The following is a 16,174-nucleotide window of genomic DNA, read 5'->3' on the forward strand; positions in this document are numbered from 1 at the left end:
CCACACGGTCGAGCTTTGGTCGACTAACTTTGTCCGATGTGACGTCAGAAGCGGAGAAACAGCGAGAAAAGTCAGAACCTTGCCGCGGTTTCTCCGCTTCTGACGTCACATCGAACAAAGTTAGTCGAGCAAAGCTCGGTCGTGTGAACGGGGCCTTAGGGTTAATAAACTAGTGGACTTAAAAGGACAGATTACTGAGGATGAGGATGAGGTAGAAAGCCCCTTGAAATATGGAAGACGATAAAAACTATGAGAAAATGAGATTCCGTCTTTTCAACTGTACCACGACACTAACGACGCCCTTGACGGAAAAACAACCCACACAAATCTTTTGAGTGTTCATTTGTAGCTTAAATCTCCAACAGAATTAGGCCCCGTCCACACGGTCGATCTTTGGTCGACGAACTTTGTCCGATGTGACGTCAGAAGCGGAGAAACTGCGAGAAAAGTCAGAACTTTGCCGCGGTTTCTCCGCTTCTGACGTCACATCGAACAAAGTTCGTCGAGCAAAGCTCGGCCGTGTGGACGGGGCCTTACTCTCTCGTGGCGACACACGTCATTCTTTTTCATCTTTGAGCAGGAGATAGTCGGTCCCACCCTCCACACTTCCGTCCCTAAAATGCACCGCATCCTCCGAGGGAGAAGTTTGCAGATCTCCAGCAAAGAGAAGATAGAATGGCAGATGTTTACTCTACCACTGAAGCAAAGTGAGTAGTAAAACGTTTTTGAGACGTTTCGACTTACAGTGAAGTCAAGTGAAGTCACAGCACTAAAGACTCAATGTCTGAACTAAAATATGACAAGAGTAAGACAAATCACTGAATATTGTCAGGTATTTGTTCAATTCTGGGAAAGGTTCATTTGCACTGTAAGGGATGGGAATAATTTTTTTTTTTCAAATTCTGAAGAGTATGTTTCTTTCACAAATAAAAACCATTTCCAAGTTATGAAAACTAACCTAATCACCAATACGTACATACACACATATACATACACACACACACACAATATATATATATATATATATATATATATATATATATATATATATATATATATATATATATATATATATATACATATAAATAATGTTAAGTGGGCACTTCCATGAGTTGGAAATGGTATTTATTTGTGAAAAACAATATAATCTCCAGTAGTAAACAAAATAATCTGCACCTTCTAAATATAGCTAATAACTTGGTTCCATAATTACTGTGTGACTGTTTTATATTCATATATACTTATACTGCATACAAATGCATATAAAATATATGAGTGTGTTTGTGCATATACTAAACAGCACACATACTCACGCACACACACACACACACACACACACAACACACACACACACATATATATATATATATATATATATATATATATATGATATATATATATATTTAAATGTTCGTTAGTACTGTCTCTGTATTATACATATATTTCTGATTTCTAATAATACGTATCGGTCCTTCGTCAATGGCTTGGGAATAAAGTCGAAACTGGTCATGACGTATTTTTCACCTGTGTGATAACGCATCACGGCCTTAAGTGATTATAATCATTAATGATACTGTTATATGTTAGCACTTGTAGGATGAAAAGCAATGTCATCCACTATCATTACTTACGCTAAACTCATCTGGCGGGATGCTCACGACTTCCTTTTCCAGATGACTCTCTAAGGACAACCTCTGGATGGGACGAAGAGACGTTCGATCTCCCCGAGAGCGAGACGGTCTTCCTGGGTCTGAGGAAGACGGAACATGAGGTCTCGGAATTCCATCTGCATTACTTCGACGACCTGAATTCCGTAGGTCAGAATTTCTCGGCATTACCTTGGGATGGGTGGACCTTCATCCGAATATCTAGATACGTGAGTTGCTTGCGGTTTATGTCCACCTGTTTTTAAATCGTGCAAAGAATTTGCATTTCTCGTACAAGAGTTGAGGACGCTAAGATTCTTCGTCCTTTGCAATGTTCAGATTTTAACTCGAATAAGATTTTGGTGGTCTTGTTGCCATGCGAATAAATCTAATTCCATATTCACTCATACTCTAACGATGTCGTCATCCCATCCTTTTTTTTAAAATGGAAATAAAAAAAAAAAGTACTAAGCCAAGCTTTAATAAATCCAATGACACAGCCTTTCTGGAAGTCTAATTGTCTATTTCACTACTGATGAGATGTTTAACTTGTCTCATACGTGCAATGGCATAGCTTAAACACGAAAGACGGGAAAGGAGAGTGTGGGGTGGGAATAAAAAATTTAGATCTTACGACGCTAACGAAGGGATATGTGTGCTAATCAAGAGTTTGCAACATCATAGGAATCTGAAAAAAGGTCGAAGAGAAAAAACTCCAAAGACTTACGGTTGCCGAAAAAGAACAGTACTCAGTACTACTACGTCCTGAGAAATCTGATCTTTCTAATCTCTTCATCTGGGATGTGGTAGCTTGTCAGGGGTTGCATGTTCTCCTTTTTAAGTCGCTATCCCTTCTTATTCTGCCCTGTTTATTTTCTCATTCGTCTTCGTTCCAGGTCATTTATCCTCAGGTTGCCTCCGGCCATCTTGAGATTCGAAATCCAAGCCGCACCCTGCAAGGGAGAAGAATTGTCGTTTCGAGCAGAGATCACGTACAGTGGCAGATGTTCGCTTTTCCCATTCAGTACGGTAAACATCTCTATCATCATTAACGATGTTGTTATTAAAGCTGTTAGGGTTGATATTTACTCACTTTCGTCCATTTTAAGGTACTTATTTTTTTAGCGGTGCTGTTAGATTACCTGGTATTATTTAGTGCTGTGTTTTATTTTGGAAAAGTTTCATATTCACACGAGTCACTAACTTGGTGAAAAAAATCCACTTTGGTATCAGTGCAAAAATATATAAATGAATACATACAACGAGATCTTACGAGAAACTGCTTGATTCTCCCTTTCAATTTAACTAAAACACAAAAGTTAACAACAGAGTAAAATGTTTTGAAACGACCTTTTTAATTAAGAGTTAAAAGGTGTTGTTGGCAAAAGGAAATCGGTCGTGATTTTACTACCATCCATATTAAGAGGTGCCATAAAATGTGGTCGCGAGATATCTTTTAATATAAGGCTTATCAATTGCAGGTGATTCCTCCGAATACAAGAAACTCGACTCGCTGAACGAAGCTGAGGATTCCCAAGGAGACATCTGCGCTGAGAAGGAGTATACTCCTTCCGCCATTGCTATCATGGCCATACTGTGTGGAATCCTACTGGTCATCGCCATGATCCTCAGGGGATACATAGGATACCTCAAAAGACACAGGAGTGTAAAAAATAAGGTTTGTCCGTATTTCCCTTTATTTATTGCTAAATTTGTTGCTTCCCTTTCCTCTACATGTCTCTAAAGCTGTGAAGTGAGTAACGTTCAAACTCGAAGAGTTTTAGGTACTAAATAAGAACATTTGATATTCAACGATTCTGTATCTCGAATTCATACTTTAATTTCATTAATGAAAAAGAGTCCGTATTTCCATTTAATGTTGAACATATAATCATTATGAGTTTATTGATTATGACTTAAAGAGAAGTTATTACGGTATTTGATCCTTCCCTGACTGATTTTTAGCCGTTTTCTGTTTTTTGTTTTCTTCTTCACAAAAATTTACTACTGTGCATTTCAGGGCCGTGTCTAATTGATTTTCGTCAATAAAATCTTACCAAAGCATCAAATATGGATCGTATTTTGGAAATAGCTATTTGAAGCCACGGCCTAACTGGCAAAAATATGCAGATGCCTAATGTTGATAATTAAAGCACTTATCAGAGTAAATCAAAGAAATTTAAAGGGAAACTTAGCTAAATTTAGTAAGCACCCAGAGAGAGGCTAGTTGTGACGTAAACTATGACATCAGACGTAAAGTAGGGTTCCCAATAGATCGTAGAAATGCAAATGTTTGACCCTCTTGTACAATAAGCAATAAAGGAAAGGCTAGGCAAATCATTGTTAAGAATGACGATAATTATATGGTACCCATTGATAACACCATGGGCAATGAATAAGAATTTGGTATATATACTGTATATATATGACAATATTATAGCAAAGGGATTTCGTAAATGTAGCCTACATATGACAATATTACTATTTTCATTGAACAATTTTACGTTGATCATAGGAATGCATAGCAATTATAACTCAATTTTTATCTACCCTTTCACTAATAGATATACAAAACCTTTGGAATTAGTGAAATACAATGATATTGAAAGGAAAATACGATCATTTATAGTTGTTTGGAACGATATAACTGGTAACCTTGCATAATAGTAAACACCGCCGAACGGCTGGGAGAGCAGGTTATACATGATTGCTGCTTCACCTATGCCAAACCTTGCAAATTATCCTCGTAGCTGCAAGACTACCTTTGTGTTGCGTATTTTTGCCGTATGCAACAAAGAAAAGAATCGTATGCTTCATATACTAAATATTAACCGGTAAGTGGTTCATACAAAAGCACCAAACGATTTAGACAAGTGGAGTAATATTGAATGATGAGTATGAAAAAGAGATATACAAGTAGTTTGTTTATATCAAGGCCTTTCTAACTTTTCAGACCAAAGATAAACAATGGCCGAATTTTCTTGACTGATAAACTATCTCACTGACTAGCTGCAATGAACATTTTAACAACTAACCTATTCTACTGACCTCCTGATATATATATATATATATATATATATATATATATATATATATATATATATATATATATATATATATATATATATATATATATATATATATATATAGATATATATATGTATATATATATATATATATATATATATGTATATATATATATATATATATATCTTTATATATATATATATATATATATATATATATATATATATATATATATATATACTTCCATTTATGTATTATGTGTCTTTATGTATGTACCAAATCTGTCAACATATGTGTACGTGTACGGTGTATGTATTTATGCATATTCTATCATCCTCTTCCCTGATGTCGAAGTATGACTAATAACAATAATGATTATCATAATATTGATAAGAATAATGATAATAACTGTAATGAATATTAATGTGATTATTATCATTATGATTAATAATATCATCAGTACCTTACGACCGTGTGGCAAATTTCGTGGGTATCTGAACGATACTTACGTATCCTTGAAACTCCAGGGTAGCAAAGGTTTTCACAGTGTGTGTGTGTGAGGTTTGGTGCATATTTCAAGTTAAAAGAAACGTGAATTGCGCCATAAACTGTATTAGACAATTAATATTCTCATTTACTACCCATTCCCATATTGTACTCTACTTAAGAGCTGGAGTGCGTGAAACAATAAAGGAATTCCATATACAACTGTTACTGGTAGGACCACCAACATCCGAGTCTTCATTCATAAAGTATGTGGGCGAGGTGTCTAGTAAAGTACGTCATACTACAGTATCAGTGAGTGGGAGGGCCTTCAGTAATGACGTTTTGCTAGCCTCTATCTACGAGCCTGATAGATTTAGCTAAGTTTCCCTTTAAATTTCTTTTATTTACTCTTATAAGTATACCTTAAATATCAACATTAGACATGACTACATGTTTTTGCCAATTAGGCTGTGGCTTCAAATAGGTATTTCCAAAATACAATCCATATCCGATGCTTTGGCAAGATTTTATCGACGAAAATCAATTAGACACGGCCCTGAAATACACAGTAGTTCAGTTACCCTGTTTTGTAAAAAAAAGAAAAAATAGCAGAAAACGGCTAAAAATGAGTCGGGAAAGCATCAAATAGCATAATTACTTCTCATTAAGTCATAATCAGTAAGTTTTAGTATATCTTATTTTAACCAGATAACTGAGCTGATTAACAGATCTCCTACGGCTGGCCCGAGGGATTAGATATTTTTACGTGGCTAGAAACTAATTGGTGACCTAGCAACAGGTCTTACAGCTTATTGTGGGATCCGAACCACATTATATCAGTAAGCTCATAATAATTGCATGTTCAGCAATAAATGGGAATACGGACTCTTGAGTAATGAATTTTTTTAGCATAAATTCGGAACACTTGAGTTGTTTTAATATCACCCGTTTTTCACAACAGTGGAATGAACAACTGTTGGGTAAACGATTAATGATAAAGTTTATCAGAACCATAAACCTTTCAAGGGTTATCTGATTTGGTAAAATTCAGTGAGAGAATAAATGATAACTTATCTCGCAATCGAAACTGCAATGTGTTTTGAAGGCAAACCGATTGTTGTCAAATCAGACCAGAGATCAATGGAATGATAAATGTTTATCACAAAACCATGACTAAAAATGCTGAATGATAATAATGATTATTTTTTACAAATGAGAGAACTCGTTGATGATATACATTTTATGAAATGGAATTCCAAATGTTAATGAAAGATTTTATTTATATTTTTATAAAACCATTATAAAGGGTGTACAACGCTAACTTTCCGTCCTACGGTTAGCGCCGGAAGGCAATGGGATGGATAAATGAATAATACCCTTTTCGAAAGAAAGTTACATTCTGAAAAGGATGTAAGGAAGGAAGAAATAACCCTGCCTCTTAAAAGAAGGGATATTTAAAAAATTGGGAAAAACAAAAGCAATGTGAGAATTCTCAAGCACGGCGCCAAGAGGTCAGAAACAGTCTGAACCCAGAAATCCAAGGGTTACTGATTTACGCAGAGTAAATTTGGAGGGGAGAGGCAGCTTGACGCATTTGTGAGGTCACCCAAGGAGCTTCAATGCCAAAACTATCAAGGAATTTGCTTGACAGATGTGATCTTGCCATGAGGGAGGGAATATGAAATTTATGCCAAAGCCAATCGCTGGGACTTAGGAGGTCATTCAGCACTGAAAGGGAAATTGAGTGAATGGTTTCAAGTTTAACAGGAAGAAAACTTCGCAGTGACACTACGAAACAACTGTTAGGAGAGGGGGGAAAGTATAGGAGGAGAGAACATGAACGGAGATACAGTAAAAGGAATGAAATGGGTAGCAGCCACGAGCCGAAGGGACGTTGCAAAGAAGCTCACGTAATGCTCACAGTGCACCGAGTAAGGTAGTACATAGGCAGCGCTAGGACAGGGGCTCCTCCCGCCACGGGAATCTTGTCATGAGAGAGAGCGCCACCACTAATCAAAAAAGGATAGACAATTATTAGTCAGAGACCTACTGATTTAAGATTGATTGATGGACTTACCGAGTGAATAAAAATGAATACAATGAAATGAGGGTCTCTTTATAAGAGAGGCAGACCGTTTTACGGTAAGAGTGCTTCTTGGGAACAAATAAAAGTAGACTCTTCAATGACCAGTTTTCTCTTGGAAGACAGAGGTAGGTCTACATCTAAGGATATGAATCAGGACCTAGAAACGGGGTTTATCTTTTGTTCACTAATACGCCTTCAATACTCGAGTTTAAAGGATCTTATTACAATGATTGTAATTATATCAGCATGTGTGGGGGCGGACGTCCCCACACATGTGGGGGCGGACGAAACCTAGCCACCTGTGGGGGCAACCAAGTCCTTATGGGTGCCGGTCCCAAGCCCGGATAAATAGGGAGGGTTGGTGTCAGGAAGGGCATCCGGCTGTAAAAACCTGTGCCAAAACCAAAAATGGAATGAGCCGAAATATGGAAAGAGGTAATGCTAGGGCGTACTCCGTAAACGACGCACAGAGACATCGCCCTAACTCTGTGGTAAGGCGAGGGCTACTGCATCAGGAGCGGGTGCAGCTAAAGAAGCGAGCTCACATTGGGTTCAGAGTATGTCAGCTAAATGTTGGGTCCATGACTGGGAGAGGTAGAGAATTGGCTGACTTGATGAGAGAAAAGAAAGTAGATGTTGTGTGTGTGCAAGAAACGCGGTGGAAAGGAAATAAAGCTAAAGAGTTGGGAGATGGATATAAGCTATATTATAGTGGAGCAAATAAACAAGGTAGAAATGGAGTTGGCATAGTACTGTCTAGTGAACTAAGAACTCGGTAATAGAAGTGCATAGAAAGAATGACCGTATCATCAGATTGAAGATATGTTATGGAGGAGAGATTCTGAATATTATAAGCGCATATGCACCACAAGTTGGTTGCACAGAAGAAGAGAAGGGAAATTTCTGGAGAGACATGGATGGAATAATGCAAGAACTGGAAGAGCATGAGAGGGTGATAGTTGGGGCAGATTTGAATGGCCATGTCGGAAGTGAAAATGAGGCGATTGGGCGGGTGCATGGGGGCCATGGAATTGGGGAGAGAAACCCAGAAGGAGAGAGTGTAGTGGACTTTGCTGTGTCATTCGACATGGCAATAGTAAACACATTCTTTTTGAGAAGAAGGACCCTAATAACATATAGGAGTGGGGGAAGATTCTCCCAGATAGACTATTTCTTGTATAAAAGGATAAATCTGGTGGAGGTCAAGAACTGCAAAGTTATTCCAGGCGACCATGTAGCCCCCCCCAACACAGGCTGCTATGTATTGGACTTGAAGTTGAAAAGGGAAAGAAAAACCAAAGCTAAAGGGATAAGGAAAATTAAATGGTACGAATTACAGAAGGAAGGATAAGAAGGGGAATATATAAGAAGAGAGAGTTTAAGAGGAGGGTTTTGGAGGATATTGATATAGGGATTGAAGATGTTCAAGAATGGTGGGCACGAAATGCAGCAGTAATAAGAAGGCATGGAAAGGAGCTGCTAGGAGAGACATCTGGTATCATATGGGAAGAAAAAGGAGAGTTGGTGGTGGGATGAAGACATTGAGAAAGTAGTAAAAGATAAGAGGAGGCAAAGAAAAGATGGGAAGAGTCACAGTCAGTGGAAGACAGAAATAGGTACAGAGAGAAAAACAAGGTGGTGAAAAAGGTGGTAGCCCAAGCTAAAGCAAAGTTGTATGATGATGTGTATAATGAGCTGGGGACAAAGGAAGGATTAAAGAAGATGATCAAGCTATCAAAGGCTAGAAATAATGAGCACCAAAGATATAACACATATCAAACAAATAAAGGATCAAGAGGGTGTAGTGCTTAGAAAGAGGAAGACATTGTGAAGAGATGGAAGGAATATTTCGAACAGTTGTTAAATGAAGAAAATAATAGACTAATAAGAGAAGATGGGCAAGTGGACATTGGCATGGTAATGAGTTGTTCTTAGGCAAGAGGTACTAAATGCACTGAGAAGATGAAGAATGGGAAGGCAACCGGACCAGACATGATCCCGGTGGAGGCATGGAAAGCATTAGGAGATGAAGGAGTGGATATACTGTACGATCTTATGATAAAGATCCTTGAACAGGAAAAGATACCAAATGAGTGGCGTGGGAGTATATTGATCCCAATTTTTAAAGGGAAAGGCGATGTCCAAGAGTGTGGTAATTATAGGGGCATTAAATTGATGTCCCACACTTTGAAGATATTGGAAAGGATGATAGATGCTAGACTGAGAGAAGAAGTACAAATAGGTAAAGAGCAGATGGGATTTATGAAGGGAAGGGGAACAACAGATGGCATATTTTGTCTGAGGCAAATAATGGAGAAATTCGGGGAAAGACAAAGGGACCTACATATGGTATTCATTGACCTTGAAAAGGCTTATGACCGAGTCCCGAGACAAGAGGTATGGAGGAGCCTGAGGGAGAAGATGGTGCCAGAGAAGTATGTGCGATTGATACAAGAGATGTACCGGAATGTATTTACCAGAGTGAGGAGCAGTGTTGGGGAGACAGAAGGTTTTGAGGTGAGAGTAGGATTACACCAGGGGTCGGCTCTGAGCCCATTTATCTTTAACATAGTGATGGATGTTATAATAGAGGAAGTAAGGGAGACAGTACCATGGAACATATTGTATGCGGATGATATTGTTCTGTGTGCAGAGAGCAGGGAAGATCTGGAAGTGAAATTGGAAAGATGGAGACAAGCACTGGAGGACAGAGGAATGAGAATAAGTAGATCCAAGACAGAATATATGTGTACCACCACTGAGGGGGATGATAGAGAAAGTATTCAGCTTGGTGGAGAGCAAATAAGGAGAGTTGATAAGTTTAAGTATTTGGGATCTTTTGTTAACGGTGGAGGAAGTATGGAAGAAGAAGTAAAACATCGGGTACAGGCAGGGCTGGAACAACTGAAGAGCGGCCTCGGGAGTTCTTTGTGACAAAAGAGTGCCGCTTAGGTTAAAAGGAAAATTTCATAAGACGGTGGTAAGAACAGCAATGCTGTATGGTACGGAAACAGCAAGCATGAGAAAAGCAGAGCAGAAGAAGATGGATGTGGCAGAAATGAGAATGCTTAGGTGGATGTCTGGGTAACAAGAGTGGATAGGATCAGAAATGACTACTTAAGGGGTCAACTAAGGTGGTGGAAGTATCAAAGAAAGTGCAGGAGGGGAGGCTGAGATGGTATGGACACCTGTTGAGGAGAGATGAGGACCACGCTGGGAGACATACTATGGGGGTGGAGGTGCAAGGAAGAAGAACAGAGGGAGACCAAGAAAAAGATGGAAGGACTGTGTGAGAGGAACTTAAATGAGAAGGAATTGATGAGGCAGAAGCACAAGATAGAAATAGATGGAAACGGCTCATCCGAAACGGCGACCCCATATAAAAATGGGAACAAGCTGGGAAGAAGAAGAGTGTGGGGGCGGACGTGTTGGAGGTCTCTCTCGCGTTTCTTCACAGAAAAGAAGGGTTTTTCGCCCTGGGTGATTATACCTCCTATAGTAAACAATGTGTTAATAGTGTCTCCACGTCATACCCGGCGTGTAAGCCGGAGAGTGTTGTGCAACTGCAGATATACTAATATTCTTTCTGCTCCAATCAGTGCCTTAGAAATCTTTCAAATCACAGCTACTCGAGGCCTATTGGTCCAGGGAAATGGGTAAAAGAATGCAGTGTATGTGTTAGTGCTTGACCCCTCCCTTACCACAAAAATGTCACCCGACCAACCTCCAACCGTTGTGCAAGTGACCCACACACAAGTTCCGTACTCGCGAACAATTGTCTTTACTATATACAATACCAATCGAACCGTTCCGACGTCGAATCCGCTATACAATCTGTCGGTGATGCCTTCTCCGATGAGGAAATCAACGTTGCATATACGAAATGCAAAGATCTGATACCAGAGAGCATTCTCAAGGAGCGATCCGCGAAGAAATTATCCTCTCACAAGAAAATATCGTATATCACTAAGTGGCTAAGGACCTGCTCGGTGGAAATCTACGCCGATGACCCTTACAATCTGCCTCCGGTGTACCACACTGCAGAAACTGCCTTCCAACAGCAAAATCTCTCTCAGAAATAATTGGAAAAAACTCGGAAAAAATTGAGGAGACAAATGATAAATTATCAAGAACCTGGGACGTGATCAAAGGACTACAGGAATCCCTAGACAGTCTTAAAACGGTGGAAACAAATAACCTCACACGGATCTGGGATGCGATCAAAGGAGTGCAGGGATCGATAGACAATCGCACAGATAGCCACCAGACTCCTGCGAATGCGGCATCCAGTGTTTCCTCGCCTCCCAGCAACACGGAAGTGCCCCTGTCTCCTGTAGACCGTTCCGAGGGGACTGTTGGTCTCCCACTCTCTTCTCCCTCCCCAGTGCCTCCGGTGGAAGATATATCTCCGGTGACGAATACTAGCCCTCGTCATCCTCCCCACATTATCTCTCCCCGCCAACCCCCCATCGTAGATACAGATGAAAGTGATCATGAGGGGTCTGGCGGCTGGCAGATACAAACAAGCAGAAAGAAGAGAAGAACCTCTCGTTTGGCCGCTGGACCGGAGCCCAACATTCGTGTTTCACCTCGCCCGACACCTGAGAAGAGATGTCACGTAGTAATTCACAATCTGCGCTCATCGGTGACGCTAGACACCATAGTGGAGAGAGTCAAGTTTCTCACTGGCTCTGACCCACTCATCTCTCATGAACTCCCATGCAGAATTAAACATAAAGTAGCTTACAGGATTACCTGCCTATTTCAACACCTCGACGTTCTTAAAGGCGAGAATTTCGGTCCTAATATATTAGTTTCAAGATATAAATTATTCCGGGATCAACCACCCCCAGGGGAACTTACTGACACTCCAACCAAGGTCATTTCCACCGCAAGTGCCAGTCAACCCCCACGGCGAGTGACTGCCCACTCCCCCTGGCTAACCCCCCATCCACCCAAATGATCAGCGCATTCATGTCCCATCTTCGTGAGTAGCCATGGATACATTAAACATAATCTCTTGGAATATTTTTGGCCTCAAGCGGAACATTCCTCTCCTAAACATGTTCTGCAAAAACTTCATTGCAAGAAACGCTCCTCTGGCCACATGACCTTGCCATCTGCGATTCAATTTTCAGAACCTTCTCGACTTCATCGATGTAAGTTACAGATCAAATCATAGCTGGTCGCCCGAATGGGGGCCTTTCTTTACTGTGGCACAAATCGTTAGACAATATGATAAAGGTGATGACCTACCGGAGTGACAGATTGCTGGGGCTTCAAGTGACAGTAGGAAACTCTAAAATCCTAATTATTAATGTTTATATGTCATGGGAAAATAACAACAATTTTGATCACTACTGCATGATCCTAGGGGAGTTACACATTATTATTCATGATTCTCCTGCTGATCATATTTGTATAATCGGGGACCTTAATTCTCACCCCACAAAACAATTTTATAATGAACTTACTCGCTTCTGTCAAAATCATGCTCTCCCCAAATTAGCGATGTAATTGCTCCTCTCCCTCCTCCTATTCATGTGTAACATAATAGAGCGGACGCTATTACAACCTCTGGCTAGACCACTGCATCACATCTCCACAACTTCATGATTCTATTATGATCTGCAATATACGCTATGATCTTGCAACGGGCTACGATCACAGGTGTCATTCAGTACCCCATCCCTCCCTACCGTGAACCCCCTAACTGTTCGCCCACCAGCAGTAAGCTGGGATCTTAAAAACCAACAGAAAACAGATACTTTAGGGCGACCACGGAAACCAGGTTGCGGTCAATAGTTCAACCGGCAGAACGCCTTACTTTGTACTAACACAAATTGTAGAAATGACCAGCCACAGGAGGGACCCTGAAATGAATTCTATTCGAACATAATCTCCGCTATGCTTGCTTCGGGCAGGACTGCCTGCAGATTTCGTCAAGGTAATTCTCGTAATATACCTGGATGGAATGACTTGGTATTAAAGATCTGTATACATACTCACGAGAAATGTTTTTTACTGTGGAGGCAAAATGTAGCCCCAGGGAAGGGCACACTGCATTACTAATGAAACAGGCGAGAGCGCAGTTCAAACTTGCTTCTTAAGCACTGCAGGTTAAATGAAAAACAAACTAAGAGCCGATGCAATGTCTAGGAAACTTAGAATCTGGTGATTATCCTCGTCTTTGGAAAGATATCCAGTCCTTAAATCCCAAAAACTAAAAAGCTATCACAGAGAGTAGGGAAAGCAGTCGGAGACGAAGCTATCGCAAGTATGTGGGGTGATCACTTCAACAATATCCTGAATTGCATAAATGATCAAGATTCCCGAAGGGATGTAGATAACCTCCTTATTGACCACATTCAATTTCATTTTGCAGACCGTATTACGCCAGGTAACATCAGCGATGCCATAAACGAGCCTACCTAATAATAAATCGCCCGGCTGTGATGGTCTTCCTGCAGAGGCCTTCAAATTCTGCCATCCGATATTTACATTTTGCTATCAATGCGTGCATAATTCACCGGTTTCTTCCAGACTCTCTACCATTAATCAAAAACAAGCTAAAGGATGCAGCTGACCCTGGCAACTACCGGCCGATTGCAATCACAACAATCGCATCGAAGATACTTGAGTCTGTTCTTCTAGTGAGACTTCTCCCCTTTCTACACACCACTGACAACCAGTTCGGGTTTAAAGCAAACCACTCAACCGACACCTGCATCTACATACTAAAAGAATTGCTGAATTACTACCTATCATCAGCCTCTCCTGTTTTCCTTTGTTTTGTAGATGGAGAAAAGCATTTGACAGAGTAAACTACCTGAAGCTCTTCCTGAAGCTGCATAAAAGGGCCACACCCCTGTATCTAATTGGCATTTTGCATTGCTGGTTCTCCACACAGCAATTCTGTGTCAAATGGGATAACGTATTATCTTACACCTTCGGCTCCCTAAACGGGCTTCGGCAAGGGGGCATTCTCTATCCATACCTGTTTAATACGTACACAGATGCCTTGAATGTCAAATTGAACTCACTCCCAATCGGATGCACCGTCAATGAAACAACTATAAACAACCTCTGTTACGCCGACGATATGGTTCTGATTTCCCCATCAGTGCAAGGTCTCCAACGACTCATCGACACTTGCCGCCAATATGCAGAGGAATTTGATATAATCTACAACGAAACCAAGACCCAGTGCATGTCGCTGCTCCCGAGATCGCTTAAGCATATTACAGAACCACAAATTTTCCTCGGAAACCATCGGCTGGAATTTGTGCACGAATTTCCGTATTTGGGTCACATTATCACCGACGACCTAAAAGATACGGCAGACATTGAACAGAGGCATCGTAAACTATGTGCAACTGGCAACACGATTGCAAGGAGGTTTGCCTTCTGTCACCGAGACGTGAAACTGCAGCTCTTCCGCTCGTACTGCTACAGTATCTATGGGTGTTCCCTCTGGACGAACTATACCCGAGAGACCATGAGACGCATCACTGTTGTGCACAATGACATTCTGAGACGCCTCACAAACACTCCCCGCTACCACTCCGCCACACAGATGTTCATAGAAAACCGCCTGGACAATTTAAAAATTATTGTTAGGCGAACAATATCCAGTCTGGTAACCCGAGTGAGAAACAGCAGCAACTCGCTCATACAAAGTATCCTAAGGAGTGAAGCAAGAAGATATAAATTGTGGGAAAGATGGGAAAATGAGGCCTTTGTCCCCTAAAGGACTTAATCTCTGTATTGGCAAGATGTCATCTGCAGTTTTTGTCATTATTACATTTATTGCTGTTATTTTAATATTTCTTTATTACTGTGATTACTATCAAGTTAAAGTTTTTTTTTACATTCAATTTTTGTATTTAGCCCTCTGGACCTGACTACTGTAACCACCTAAGGTCTCTAGTTGAAATTTAAGTTATATAATTTGTGCACTAACTGTTATTACTCTCAATGCATATTATTTTTTCTTGCCAATATTATTACTGTTATTACCAGTATTATGATTACTAGCTTTTATGCTACCTCAGCTATTTTGTGGATAAGTGCCGATTATTCATTTTCTTTTTCTTTTTTTATCATGTCTCATGTATCTAGTTTGTGTATGTTACTGTCTGTATTTTGTATATTCAATGTATATGGCCATGAGCTGAAATAAAGCATATTATTATTATTATTATTATTATTATTATTATATTATTATAGAGCTTTAATTTTACGGATTTTATCATCATTTTGTCACTGTTGATGATAACGTTACAGCATTTCACAGCCATTGTTTTGTTGCAGGACTTCAAGGGAAAGGAGAGACACCACAGATAGAAAAGCCCTATCAATCAACAACAGATTTCTGCTCATTTGATGAGCCATCCACTTAGCGAAACTTTTATCAGTGGCATTTCACCATGGTTTCTTTCTTTGGTCGATAATGGCCGGAGGGACACAGCATATTGAACAAATAGCCTCACCCAATGAAAATTGTGAAGTTTAGCTCATTTATCGAATGACACGTTAAACATTTGGAGGCAGTTTAATGTCAATTGACTTTTCCAGCCTTGTCAAAAATAAAATTTCGACTCTTAAGAATCACGATTGGCTCACAATCACCCACCTTGATATTATATTTCCCAACTCTAAAACAGAATCCAGAGTATAATTAGTTTCTTTATATTTCGGTTATAGACAAAAATATAAAATGACTAGGTAACTACTCGAGAAAAGTCTGTCAAACTACTAAAACAAGCAGATGGTTGTTTGTAAAGATTAGATCAATTATCTAGGAATACATTTCAAGAAGATATATTTTGTAGTAACTGTAAGATAATACATGCACGTATCTAAATAAATATCGCTAAAACAGGAGAACGTCTCTAAAATTATAACCTTACCTATGTAAACAGCAGAC

At 39.8% G+C, this 16,174-nt stretch overlaps 1 protein-coding gene across 1 annotated transcript in view; it reads left to right on the forward strand.

Annotated features, from left to right (window-relative positions):
- LOC135217488 (uncharacterized) overlaps positions 1–15,847 on the forward strand; it is an 18,680-nt gene extending 2,833 nt beyond the window's left edge. Inside the window, exons 3-7 of the mRNA XM_064253431.1 lie at positions 581–707; positions 1,674–1,876; positions 2,543–2,675; positions 3,128–3,324; positions 15,559–15,847. Coding sequence (XP_064109501.1) covers positions 581–707; positions 1,674–1,876; positions 2,543–2,675; positions 3,128–3,324; positions 15,559–15,591 — 693 coding nt within the window. The 3' untranslated portion in view covers positions 15,592–15,847. The remainder of the gene's footprint in view (positions 1–580; positions 708–1,673; positions 1,877–2,542; positions 2,676–3,127; positions 3,325–15,558) is intronic.
- Positions 15,848–16,174: the final 327 nt, after the last annotated feature.

Source organism: Macrobrachium nipponense, chromosome 7 (assembly GCF_015104395.2).
Source record: "Macrobrachium nipponense isolate FS-2020 chromosome 7, ASM1510439v2, whole genome shotgun sequence".
Lineage (NCBI taxonomy): Eukaryota > Metazoa > Arthropoda > Malacostraca > Decapoda > Palaemonidae > Macrobrachium > Macrobrachium nipponense.